General features: G+C 38.0%; 2 protein-coding genes across 18 annotated transcripts in view; both read left to right on the forward strand.

Moving 5' to 3' along the window:
- Positions 1-2,040: 2,040 nt before the first annotated feature.
- The window catches only part of ZNF704 (zinc finger protein 704), an 83,684-nt gene continuing 72,384 nt past the window's right edge, over positions 2,041-13,340 (forward strand). For 3 of the 17 annotated variants that reach the window (XM_039345516.1, XM_039345524.1, XM_039345525.1), the window contains exon 1: positions 2,041-2,866. In XM_039345516.1, the coding sequence (XP_039201450.1) occupies positions 2,579-2,866 (288 nt within the window). In that variant the 5' untranslated portion in view covers positions 2,041-2,578. Of the gene's footprint in view, positions 2,867-2,979; positions 3,089-12,700; positions 12,807-12,868; positions 13,101-13,340 lie in introns of those variants that run through there. The other 14 variants (XM_039345518.1, XM_039345528.1, XM_039345529.1 and 11 more) reach the window with 11 other exon arrangements.
- Positions 9,141-9,879, forward strand: LOC120308887 (proline-rich nuclear receptor coactivator 2-like). The gene has a single exon (XM_039345534.1). It carries the CDS (start codon positions 9,396-9,398, stop codon positions 9,804-9,806), a length of 411 nt encoding a protein of 136 aa, XP_039201468.1. The 5' UTR covers positions 9,141-9,395; the 3' UTR covers positions 9,807-9,879.

The following is a 13,340-nucleotide window of genomic DNA, read 5'->3' on the forward strand; positions in this document are numbered from 1 at the left end:
GTTTATCTGTACCCTCATTTTAAGAATTTTTTTGACTCTGCCAATATTAATAGTAGGAATGTTGTTCATTTGGTGCATTTCCCAAATATGACAGATGAATGACAGTATTATGGTTTTAAACATAAGGAGAATCTATTCTTGTTTGAACTTGAAGAAAACAGTTCATTGAAAAGCTAATGTAGAATATATTTGCATGTACCGTATATATGTAGGAGATAAACCTGACTTGCTCTATAAGCAGAAAAATCTCCCTTGCTTTAAACAAAAACCTATGGACTTTAGAAATAACAGAAAACCACTGGTCCAAATTTGACTGGGTAATTTTGGCCAGTCACTTTCTCTCAGCCCAATTCATCTCACAGGGATATTATTGTTGGGAAAACAGGAAGATGAAGGAGTATTCAGTATGTTTGCAGTCTTGAGATGCATGTCAAAAAAAGGAGAGATAAAAATATTTTTTAAAAAATCCAAAAGAGGAATGTTTATTTGAGAAAATGTTCCATCATTCAAGAGAAGGCCTATACTGGAATGAGATGTGGAACATTTAAGGGCTGGGGGCTGCAACTCAGCCTCCTGAGCTTCCAGGAAACTACTGTGATGTGAGGCAAATATGGCAAAACACATTTCATGTTTCATCTCTCTGAAGTGATTTAAGGATGGCAAGTAACTATTGCCATCCCTATCTTTAATTACCAAAAAACAGAACATTGGGTCTAAAATCACAATTCAGGGATGATTTTGAGGTTGTTTTAAAGGACTGAGATTTTTAAGGATGTCAGTGTAGCTTGCCTCCAAGAAATCCTCTATTATAGGCCCTCTAAAAAGACTTTTAAAATGGTTTGGATCCTATAATCAATTCTGCAATTATGACCATGTCATAGTAGGTACAGCAGTTTCTCCTATCTGCAAACTTTTAAAAATGACTACAAGATTCAACTAGTATAAAATATAGCATCTGGTCATTGTCTATTTGACAAATATTTGGGATAAAAGTAGAGACAGAGCACAGGCTTGTACACTTAGCGCTATTTCACTTGTTGCATTGGGATAAAAATACTTAACAAAACAACACTTCAAAATGAATGTATTGATATGATGTATGTATGATCGAATAGAAATGGGAATACTTTTTTCACATTTCTCCTTGGGATTTAAAAACAAATGAAGGATTCTCTAGCCCATTAACCACAGTGACACCAAAAGAGGTGAAAATCCCATTATCATAATGATGTAAGTCTGAAATGTAGAGTTTATTGTGTTTTGTTTTGTGGCTTCAACTGCTAAGCACTTTTCTTTGGGGAAGAACTTCAGAGTCATAATGATTATTGCTACTTTTTCATATTTGATGGTTGGACAATAGGATAAATTACTTTATTCAACTGACTGTAATAGAATCATTTTCATTCACAAGGAAAGAGTTTCCACCAGAGGCACATAGGATTTTGAAATGAGTCAAATGATAAAGTATCAAATTAAAAAAAAAAAACCTACCCCTAAGCAATACAGGCAATGTTTTCAGCCGTTTAAGAATGGTTAAGGCATCAGATTAGAAACAAACTGTCCTGCCTTGGGCACAAAACCAGTTGTTTAACTTGGACCAGTCACTCTCTCAATCCCAAGAAGCCGGCAATGGCAAATCACTTCAGAAATGCTGCCAAGAAAACTGCAGGGACTTCTGCAGAAAGTTGCCAGAAGTCCCTGACTGACTGGAAGGAACCACCAACACCCCGCCCCCGCCCAAACCAAAAAAGTTTAATGGGAGCAAGACTGCAAGGCATCGGAATGTCTTGGCGTATCTTACTAGGTTGCGGGGTAGCGCTAAAAAAGAACCTAAAAAGTCGTTACTCGATCAATGCGATGCTCGCCTGGTCTCCACCAATCTGTCCTAGAAACTCTCATCACTACCCTAATCTGGTTGGTGCCCGCATGTGGCTTTCTCCGCAATTACTGAAGACCTATCCTGCCCCAGCCCAAACCTGCCTTTGAAATCCGCGCCTCCTATTCCACAGCACATTGTGTTGTTGTCACTATTGGTTGCTGGGCGCTTCAGGGCACTTGGAGGCGAGGAAGGCCATAGCCGCGCTCCCAGATCAGAAATCCCTCAGCCGACGCGTGTGACTAGAGCGGCGGCGGCGGCGGGCAGGCGAAACTGCCGCCGACTAGCATTTCAGAGGCAGGCGACTCCAGTCCGGGTTTTGGGGCTGAGGACTAACGAGCCGCAGGGAAAGGCTAGCAAAGGCTAGCTCGGTCCATCCACCCAGCTCGCCCGCCCTTTCACCAACATCTGGGAAACGCCGCTGACCTGCAGAGGGGAGCTTATCCCAGCAGGGTCCCTAAGTCCTCGCCGGGCCAAAACGCCCGATGGCTGTAGCGGCGCGCCCGGCCTTCCTGCCCAGCCCAGCGCATCCGCTGTAAACTGCGGCTGCACCACCTCTGCTGCCTTGCCGCGAGTGCCTCGGCTATAGCGGCAATAGCCGCCGCCGCCGCTCCCGCCCCCTCTCTCAGCCTTGCCCACAGCCCAGCCGAGCCGAGCCCACTCCTCCTCGGTGCGGCGCGCTAAGCTGTGCTGGGCGCGGCCATGCAAGCGCGGCGTCTGGCCAAGCGCTCCAGTCTGGGGAACCGGCGCTTGAACGCGGCGGGGCCGCCCTCGGCCGCGCAGCCTTTCCCGGAATCGGGCAGTCGCGGCATAGCGAAGACCGAAAACTCCTGGAGGCCGCCTCGGCGCGAGGGCTCGGCTGCCGCCCTCGAGGAGGAGGACGAAGAGGAGGACGTGGTGGTAGATGTCGAGGAGGACGACGACGCCGACGAGACGGAGGAGCTGTCAGGGTCGGTCAAGGGCCACGCGGCCTCCCGGGTAAGCCTAAAGGTGCGTCGCCGTCGCCAGAAAAGCGTCCCCGCCGTCAGAGGCTCCGCCTGGCTCGACTGTGGGAAGCGGGGGGGGGATAGGGGGCTGGGTGGGTCAGTGCGGCAGGTTATGGGGTGTGTGAATTTCGGCAAGGAACCTTCGTGAATGAGGATAGCGGCGTCCTTCCTCGGGCAGCCGCTTGAAGTTGAGGCAGGGCTAAGTCAGCCCCAAGTTGTAGTCAAGGTTAGCAAGAGGATGAGAGAGTGCAAAGAGCAGAAGGCGTCTGAGCATACCTAGAGTGTCTTTGCTGCGCGGAAGATTAAGAGCCGTTTCAACCCTTCCTTTGTAACAAGGGCAGAGCTTCTTGTTCTGCCCTGGTGTATCCTCCGCTGATTTTCATTCAGCTAAAATGTCTAGGTCCGGAGAAGGGATTTCTGTGCGAGTCAGGTTGTATAACAATAGACTTCATATTCAGTATTCATCTTATTTTGAGAAGAAATGTTCTGAAAGGCAAGAGCGGGGTGTTCCCATTTTTAATTTTATATTTCTAAAATGCATGGTCAATTGAATTTATAGAAGGAAAGAGATGGAATAAAATGCTGGTTTAACAGCCCTGGAGGGTTGGCATTCGTCTGTTTTGTTCCCCAACTCGGATAACTCGTGTAGTGCAAATAAAGATGGCTGTTGTTTACAGTATTTTAAAAATCAACCCTTTAACAAGTCTGTTGTGCCTGATCAGATAATTTATCGTTGGATGATTGCTATGATTAGACCAAAGTAGATATCCAGAATCAACTATTTTAATGGAAATAAAAAGGCTGGCTGATGAAAGAGGAATGACCATTGGAGAGAATGATTAAAAATAACTGGGATGTGGGCACACACAGCTTTGAAATACATGCAGCTAAAGCGTATGTTACAGAAACAATAGTAAAGCTTTAAAAGACCAAGGGGAATGCCAAAAAGGGAAGAAGGTAAAAATGACATCAGCCGGTAGAACTGCTGTAGTGCAGGAAAACCAACTGTATAAACCCTGCAGTTCTAATACATGCTTAGGAGTAGTTTGTGTATTATAGCACCCAAAAGGTAATAGTAAGTTCAATAAATCTTACTCTCAGATAAATACAGGTTACAGGGAAGATGCAAAGAAACCTAATATATTCTATGACATTAGAATAAAAGATATATTAGAAAAGCAAAATAAATTAAAGCTTGGTTATTGCACTGAAAGTTGATGTGTCAGTGTATCCATCAGAGAAACAAATCTGTGCAATTTCTGACGCAAACCTGTGATTTTCTAGCTGGATCTATGGTCAGAATTTCCATGCAGCATTTTAAAATCTTCAATATAACTAGATACTGAAAGATCAGCTAAACATTGTTATATATTTTATAATTTGAAATATTAATAAGGATAAATGTGTAAAGTATTGTGAACAAGCAAAATGGCTCTTGAATCAGGATCATGGACTAAATTTGGTCCCAAATAACTCTTGACAGACAAAAGGTTATCCCTTGATCTTGTGGATCTGAAGCTCAGTTAAATTGAAGTTTTTGATTTTTGGCTTTTAAAACCATAAACATTCTTGATTTAAGTAGATGCATTTCCTATGTGTTTTGGTTAACCTTTGAGGTTCTGTACAGATAATGAACAAAAGTAGCATCCTAGTTATTTCAACAATTTCCAGAATGAGTTGTTATTCAGAAAGCATCTTTGGCTGCAGCACTTGTTAACATTTTCCTGTTTAGAAATATGCTTAAGAAAAAGAAGCTTTCAGAAGTAGATGACCCTGTTGTATATTTTTTTAATTTACTTTTTTGTTTTCTTGCATTTTGTTGTGTATTTTGAGAAAAAAATATTTTTCAACAGGTATTTTAGCTATTTGAATTTTATTGTAAAAGAAAAATTGGAATAGATAATATATGTTGCTGGCATTTCACTTTACAGGTTTTTCTCTTGTATTATTTAACCAATACTAAAAAAAATCAGATACGATAGATGATTAAAGTAATTAACTCTGTTTGCTCATATCCTTAAGTTAGCATAAATTAGAAGATTCCATGTCAGTGAGTTTTGCAAAAACAGGCCAACTTAATTAAAAATGGAAAGATGGCCTATTGTTACAAGTTGGTAAATAGCTACATATTTGCTCCTAATGTGTTTTTTTTTCACTCAGTGGAACTTTTTGACATATAATAAGTTTATATGTTGCATTTAAGAAGATATACCTTGTTTGTTTTTGGCCTCCATTGTGAGTAATGAATTATCAGTCTTTGTTGCTGTAAGGTTGTTGTTGTTGTTAATTGCGAAGTCGTGTCCGACCCATCGCGACCCCATGGACAACGTTCCTCCATGTCTTCCTGTCCTCTACCATCTTCTGGAGTCCATTTAAGTTCACACCTACTGCTTCAGTGACTCATCCAGCCACCTCATTCTCTGTCGTCCCCTTCTTCTGTTGCCCTTAATCTTTCCCAGCATTAGGCCCTTCTCCAGTGAGTCCTTCCTTCTCATTAGATGGTCAAAGTATTTGAGTTTCAACTTCAGGATCTGGCCTTCTAAAGAGCAGTCGGGGTTGATCTCTTCTAGGACTGACCGGTTTGAACGCCTTGCAGTCCAAGGGACTCGCAGGAGTCTTCTCCAGCACCATAGTTCAAAGGCCTCAATTCTTTGGCGCTCAGCCTTTCTTATGGTCCAACTTTCACAGCCATACATTGCAACTGGGAAAACCATGGCCTGGACTATACGCACTTTTGTTGGCAGGGTGATGTCTCTGCTTTTTAGTATGCTGTCTAGATTTGCCATAGCTTTCCTCCCCAGGAGCAAGCGTCTTTTAATTTCTTGGCTGCAGTCCCCATCTGAGGTGATCTTGGAGCCCAGAAAAATAAAATCTGTCACTACCTCCATACCTCCATTTCTTCCCCATGCTGTAAGGTATGAGAAGCTAATATTAATAACCAATAATGATTTGGTAAAGTGTATGAAATTCAGCTACTGTGTTAAAAGAGCGGTCTAAGGGTAAGCATAGACATGTTAAAACTGTAAAGGGACAAGTTGAGAAAAAACACAGCCTGTATTTGGCCTCCACAGACTTTTCTCAAAGAACTATATTGGTGATGAATATGGCATATTTTTATGTAGGTTGCTAAATATTTCCTGACACATAGTAGTTGCTTGTGGGGGGTCAAAACTTTTTGATATCATCAGCAATAAGCTTGACCAAAACAAGAAGTAGCAAAGTTTTTGAGTACAAAAACATTTTTGTGCTAAGCTATGTAGCATATAGAAAAGGATCAAATTTTCATGGTGTAAGAAAGGAAGTTGTTCAGTAAACTTACTACCCAGTGGAAGTGCTGTTTTGTCCTAAACTGCTTACAACAGAGTTTCCTCAATATATTTATATATAATCAGGACATTTTTTTAAAAAATAAAGTGGATATTCTGAGTAAACAAGCAGGCTACTTAGAGAAAGCTGAAGAAGGGATTTGCTAGCTAAATTTATGTTGAAGAACTGTGTGTGTGTGTGTGTGTGTGTGTGTGGGTGGGTGTGTATGTGGGTGTGGGTGTGTACCACTGAGTCAGTTTTTAACTTCCGGTGACTGAACTAGTTCAGATATTATTTTCTGATCATCTGAATTAAAACTAGTAAAAAATTTAAAAAATTTCTGTGTGTGTGTGTGTGTGTGTAGAAAGATTTTATCTCCATGGTGCTTTCCAGGGGCATCCATGGAGATATCAAAAAAGTTCATATGGTAATCACAACTGCATGACTGAAACACTACCTCTTTTGTTTATGAATTAACTTCATAAACAAAAATAAATTAGCTTCAGCTGCACAATTACAACTACTAACTTAACTTTTTACCCCTTTATTGTCTTTGCAGACGTTCTTGGGGGGGTTTTCTTAATGTTCTATAGCAAAATTGTTTTGTTAGAAATTATTCAGCATGATGGTTAAACAAAAAGAAATGTACAATGAATAGTATTGCTTCCTTAGTAGAAAAATATACAGTTATAAAAATAAAAGCAATTTCCTTTTACTACTATAGGTAGTAGTGGCAAAGGATGTATGAGTGCCCTGCAATAGTGTATTTGCACTTACATTATTTCTGTAGGTTTATTATTTTAAAAATAAATTATTTATAGTAGTAACTTTTACCGCTATCTTACATTTAGGATCTAAATCTTAGTTTCCAGTAACATGAAGAAATACTGGTAATTCTCAACTTAGGACCACAATTGAGCCCAAAAGTAAGACATTGTTAAATGATTTTTGTCGCATTTTAACAACCTTTCTTGCCACAATTGTTAAGTGAATCAGTGCAGTTGTTAAGTTAGTAACATGGTTGTTAAGTGAATCTGGCTTCCCCATTGACTATGCTTGTCACAAAAGGTGATCACATGACCCCAGGACACTGCAACTGTCATAAATATGAGTCAATTGGCAAGCATCTGAATTTTGTTCACACGGGGATGCTGCAACCATCATAAGTGTGAAAAACAGCCATAAATCACTTTTTTCAGTGCCATTGTAACTTCAAATGGTCACTAAATGAACTGTTGTAAGTCAAGGACTACTTGTATACTGTGTGCTTGATAGTGGAAATATCATTCATCATTTTTTATAATAGAAAAATGGGAGCAATCAGGGAATAGTTTGGACATATCACTGGTAATCAGTGTTGTTGAATGTGATTATTTTGGGTAGTAAATTGTTTTGAAAGTAGAGTAGAGTAGAGTAGAATAGAATAGAATAGAATAGAATAGAATAGAATAGAATAGAATAGAATAGAGTTGGAAGGGACCTTGGAGGTCTTCTAGTCCACCCCCCTGCAGTCTCTTCTTAAAAATCTCCAGTGATGGAGCCCCCATGATTTCTGGAGGTAAGCTGTTCCACTGGTTGATTGTCCTCACTGTCAGGAAATTTCTTTCCTGATATACAACATCGCAGAGAGGAGACAGTTTTGTTTACTAATCTTAATCTTTGGTTGATCATGTGGTCATGTCTATTTGGTTGTTCTCTTGAAATATGGAAGGGATATATTGCCACTGCTTTTGTTTTTAATTTCCCAGTCTAGACCATAGTCTAGATATTTTTTATAGTGTCCCTGCCAAGCACTAATCAGGTGTGTCTTTGCTTAGTTATTTTATGAAGCAACCACAGCTGAGGGCTAGTTTTCAGGTACTTATTTGATATCTTCCCTGAACTGTTAATTCTAAAAGTAGGCACAGTAATAGATATGTAGATGTCCTCCTTATTTTGTATGCATATATATTGCACAAATACAATATAACAAACAGTTTGTGTAGAAAATTTACAGTGATTCTCCTAATTCATTACTTTAGGTACTACTTTTACATACAACCCTTTTCAGATGCTTTGATCATATGTAATTAATATTTTTAATAAGGAATTATTAATAATGTAAAAAAATAAATATAAATTAAGTTGAGTTGCCCCAAATGTAGTAATACATGAAAAATCAGAATACCACTTTTTCTAGCATGACGACTACATTGTGGTTCTTTTCATGAATACTTTAGAGATTTCCTGGTGAGAGGATTTTTTGATATAATTTTTCTGTTTAAAATTGCTTCATCCTCAGGCTGGCATAAGAAATGAAAGAATATTTAGAAGTGATTGATGTTGAAGAAACATTTTAAGAAATATGTACAGAAATTGTTTTGGTTTAAAATAGTCTCTTAGGTGTTTGTTTTAATAGAATAGAGTATTTGTACAGTTACCATTGCTATTAGTAAAGATTCACTGTGAAGTATATTCCATAATTACAGGAAGAGTTTATTAGTGCTAGTAAAACATCTCAGGAAAATGTTGTGATATAAGACTCATTGTATGTTAAATCCTTACAAACAAATTTCATTCATGTCCATTCTTCAAAAGTGTCATTTACCACCAGTCCTGTATTTTAAATTGACTTTGTAATGTTTTTGCATTCAACTGAACTGCATCTTCTGAGCTGCATTCTCATTGTCTGCTACCAATTGATCACCTTTATTAGATAAAAGCTTAGTTTTGTCTCAAATACTTTGTTCTATTTATGGTCTGTTAGCAACATAAGCCATTTCTTCCAATTGGTGTAGCAATAAGGAAATAAATTCATCAGTTTTTGTCAACTTTCTGAGTTTGTGCTTCACTGAAGCTTTACTTTGAACGCTGTAGCTTTTTTTTGTAAGATTTCCCTTACCCCGGCTCTTTGGGGCTCAAAGTCGTGAATTGTCGGCCATTTTGTGCGAGAGTTTTTTGAGGCGGTGGAAATAGAAGTCAGCAGGAGCCGGAGGAGCGGAGCAGTTTCGGCTACAGCTGAAGAGCTGGGACTTCTACCCTTAAAGCCCACGTGCCGAGAATCTGATGTTGGGCTTGGCTTCGTGGCTGAAAATGGCAAATCAGCCCATGAGAACTACCATTCCTAGCCAAAAGAGATCCAATAAAAGTCAGCATCTTTTCTTTCAAGTCTGGCAGCAAGAAAGAGGACAGGAGGTGGACATTGTGGAATCTGAAAACAGAACTGAAAGGTGACATTTAACTTGAAGATGGGAGGTGGAGAAAGATTCAGTGTTCCATCTGTCCAGTCCAGAAATGCTACCAAGAGCCATCAACAACTGAATAATAGAAAAAAGAGTAAAGATCAGAATTCCCATATGAAGAAAATTCACAAGAAAGAGAGAGGGCATGGCTGCAACCCATCATCTGTAGCATGGCAGGCCATGCACAATGAAGGAAAAGCCACAGTGCATTTCCAAACGAACCAGACTTGGAATCTAGCTTTATCCCACTCACTTTTCATGCCTCAAACCAACCAAAACTATGCTGGAGCAAAATTCAGTGAGCCCCCATCCCCAAGTGTCCTTCCTAAACCACCGAGCCACTGGGTAACTGTTTCATTTAACCCCGCGGATAAAGAAATCATGACTTTTCAACTTAAGATCTTACTGAAAGTATAGGCTTAAGTTCCATAGAAAATGACACTTCGTAGTTTCAGTATGAGTCCATGTTGGAGTCCATAATTCAAAAAAAGCACAGCATGCAGAACTAAGTCACCATGTTGGAAAGTAGTTGAATTGTGTAGGATGGTGAAAGGTAGCACTCCTTGGAAATACTCTTAATTAAATACTTCACTTTTGGGTGTTACTCTGTATACATTTTTATGTGTTGCAGATGCATTGTTAAAATAATTTGATAGCCTCGTCTAGACCAAATCTCAGTCATTGTTCTCTATATAAATCGTATTAGATAATTTTAGTTTTCTTTCTCAGAAAGTGTGCTCGACAGTATGTCTTTTGGGATGCAGTAATACAAGCCAAACAAATTTCTAATCACAATGGCAATGTAATTGCAAAGTATGATTATTCCCTATACTGTGATATTCTGTAAGTATTCAAAATCAGTTTTTGAGCTCTTAACCCGAATTGTTATAAATTTCTTAATTTCTTCAAGTAATTCATTTTTCTATCATTGAACTGATGGGTTGGGCAAGCAAATACCCAAAACCTTGGGACTTGAAATCCAAAATTGTGGATTTGAAATGCCAATCTATATAAATACTTGTTTAATTGCATGCCAATTATTTTCATTATTGATCTAGTTCTTGTACAATCCTTATAATGCATTGAAGATTGATACCCCTAAAATGTGCCAACTTGAATGTTCGTAATGACAGGTACTGCCAAAAGTGTCTTTTTTCTTCAGTGAATTTTATTAAGCTGTTTTTGATACGCATTCTGTATGTTTTGCATCATTTCCTGAAACTGAATTGCTAAGGCCAGTGTGTAATAGGGCAATCTATTATGTAAACGTGTTTAAAGAATTTGACAATTATAAAAATATCTTTTATGGAGGGAAGGAAGAGCCATGTAAATAAATGTAAAACTTGTAGCATATGTAAATTTATTGTAGGCTTTCCTGCCAAAAAGAACTATTTTTAGTACAAAACTGTTGAATGTAAACAAGTCCATGTTAAATACATGGCATTTTTATAAAAAAAAATTGCTAAAAAAAAAAACTTTAAAAGCACATATCGATTCCATTGCACTTGAGTATCAGTGAAAGAATGTGCTCAGCCTGCATCTGTTTAGATGATAATTTGGATTTAACTTGGTAGAAAGTACCATTTTAAAAAGTTAGTTTTTTTGAAGGGCGCAGTTCAGTTTGTTTAATGCAGAGAAAAAAATCTTGATAATCCAGTAAATGATTATGCACTCTTTAGATTTCAGTCCTAATATACTTTATTGAAAACTGCTTTATTCAAGTGTGTTTGGGACTGGGCTGTAAGGTTGCATTTTCAGTGAAACCTCAACTGCATACTATAACTGTTGCATACAGTTGTAATGTACCTTCTGATGGTTGCTTTCATTTTGGATGTATAAAGTACTTTTAGCAGAAAAACAAAAGTATTAGAAGTTCCAGTGTCCAAAACGCCAAAACCCCATCTTGTATTTGTCAAAATATATAATAAAGCGTTTTTACAAGTGTTTGTTTTTAAACTATGTATTATATTGTAGCACTTTTCTTAGCTGTTTTATATGCTGTCATTTGCAAGCTCAAAATTTATGAAAAAATTTCTACAAAATGTTTTATAGGTGTCACCTTGATCCACAAAAGATATCTCGTATGTATCCAAATGTGCAGCCCAAATGCTGGAGATGTGGTTCTTTGGATGCAACGTATTATCATATTTGGTGGTCATGTGGAAATATAAAGGCTTTCTGGATCAAGATTTGGTGGAACATTCAGAAGATTTTTAATAGAAGGATAAAATTTACACCATAATTGTTTTTGTTAGGTATTATTGCTGATTGTGATGGCAAAGAGATTATTTTGATGTTGAACTTAATCACAGCGGCAAGGTTGCTGATTGGGCAATATTGGAAGAAGGATTCTTTGCCTACTATAGAAGAATGGTTTTTTAAAGTTTCTTATTTATCAGAAATGGCAAAAATTTCGGCTTATCTGAAAGACGATCCACAAGAGAGATACATTTCGGTGTGGAAAAGATGGGTAGATTTTGTACAGAATAAATATGGAATTAAAAAGTATTATTTAGCTTTTGAATAACTTATGTTTAAGGGTAATGGTTAGAATTTTTGTTTTTATGTATTGGAGTTAAAGTATTTAAAAATTCCTTTTTTAGGATGTATGTATAATTGTTTGATGTTCATTTAATTTGTATGTGTTTTTTTGTTTCTTTAACCCTGTATTCAGCTCTGGGAAGGAGGGGGGAGGGTAATGGGGGGTGGATGGGAGGGGGGGAGTATTTTATTGTAAAACTTTAAAAATTTTCAATAAAAAATAAGATTTCCCTTACCCCAAGTTATGGAATTCTGACCAAAATTCTGTATTCTGAAACCTATAGAGATAAGATGGTATATCAAAGACAGGCAGGCAATGTATATGGTTTGACTATTCAAACCTTTGGAAAAATAGTTGTCAGCTAAAATTATTAGTTCTTAGTATGGACTATGTAGCAAAGCAAATAAGTAGAGACTAGGTATCATAGGATACAGAGAGCATACTTTTTTATTACTATCATTTTGTACTACAGAGTTAAAGACTTCTTATTTGAAGTATTGGTTTATAAGGAAATGTAGAAAAAATTCATTTTTTACCTAAGATATTCCATCTAGAACATGGGTGTCCAACCTTTTGACTTGCTTGGGCTGCACTGAGTAAAAAGGAATTGTCTTGGGCTGCATTTTTTTTCTTTTTACGACCCTGTAATTCCTTTTTATCAGGATGGGTTGGGATGACTGAATGGAGCTGACTGTTTACTGGCTAGATGCCCTTCCTGACACCTATGTGGAGTTTGCAGCAGATATTTTCTCTTTGTGCCCCAATATAGGAACATCTGTTGCTGCCTAAGATTGAACTCTCAACTTTCCGAGTGGGAAGCAACTTTCTTCACCTCTAGATCACTGTGCTGCTCTGTCTTCGGCCACATATAATATGTATAGTATAATTAATGTATATAAATCATATAAGAATATTAAAAAGTTTTATGTCTTGTGGGGCTGCATTACAAGCTGTTCAGAGACGCATGCAGCCCATGGGTCACAGGTTGAACACACCTGATTTAAAACAGTGACACTAAAGACAAAATATTTATTAAATTGAAGGCATTTCATTTCTGCTCTTTCTCAACTTCTGAGTTGCTTATCAATTATGACAGTCATGTAGGTGATGGCCATATTCAGTCTAAGACCAGAGCTAATAAATGTGAACTTCTCTTCTAAACTTTTCGGGTAAGGGTAACTAAAAAAAAAATGAAATTATATTAAGGCTACTGAGATTTGCATGCCAATTTTGTCTTGTATTTTTGTTTTTAGCACTCTGGAAAATAGTGGCACTATACTTCATGATGTTGAAATCTAGTGACAAAACACTACAGTAGTAAAGCATAGAAGCATAGAAAGGAGGGCTGTGCTATATCTGAGTTGTCCATTGTGATGAGCATCGCAATGATATTTGAGTTGCTCATCATT

This window comes from Crotalus tigris, unplaced genomic scaffold (genome assembly GCF_016545835.1).
Source record: "Crotalus tigris isolate CLP2741 ecotype Arizona unplaced genomic scaffold, ASM1654583v1 scf7180000017952.28453644438:3035480, whole genome shotgun sequence".
NCBI classification, from domain to species: Eukaryota; Metazoa; Chordata; class Lepidosauria; order Squamata; family Viperidae; genus Crotalus; species Crotalus tigris.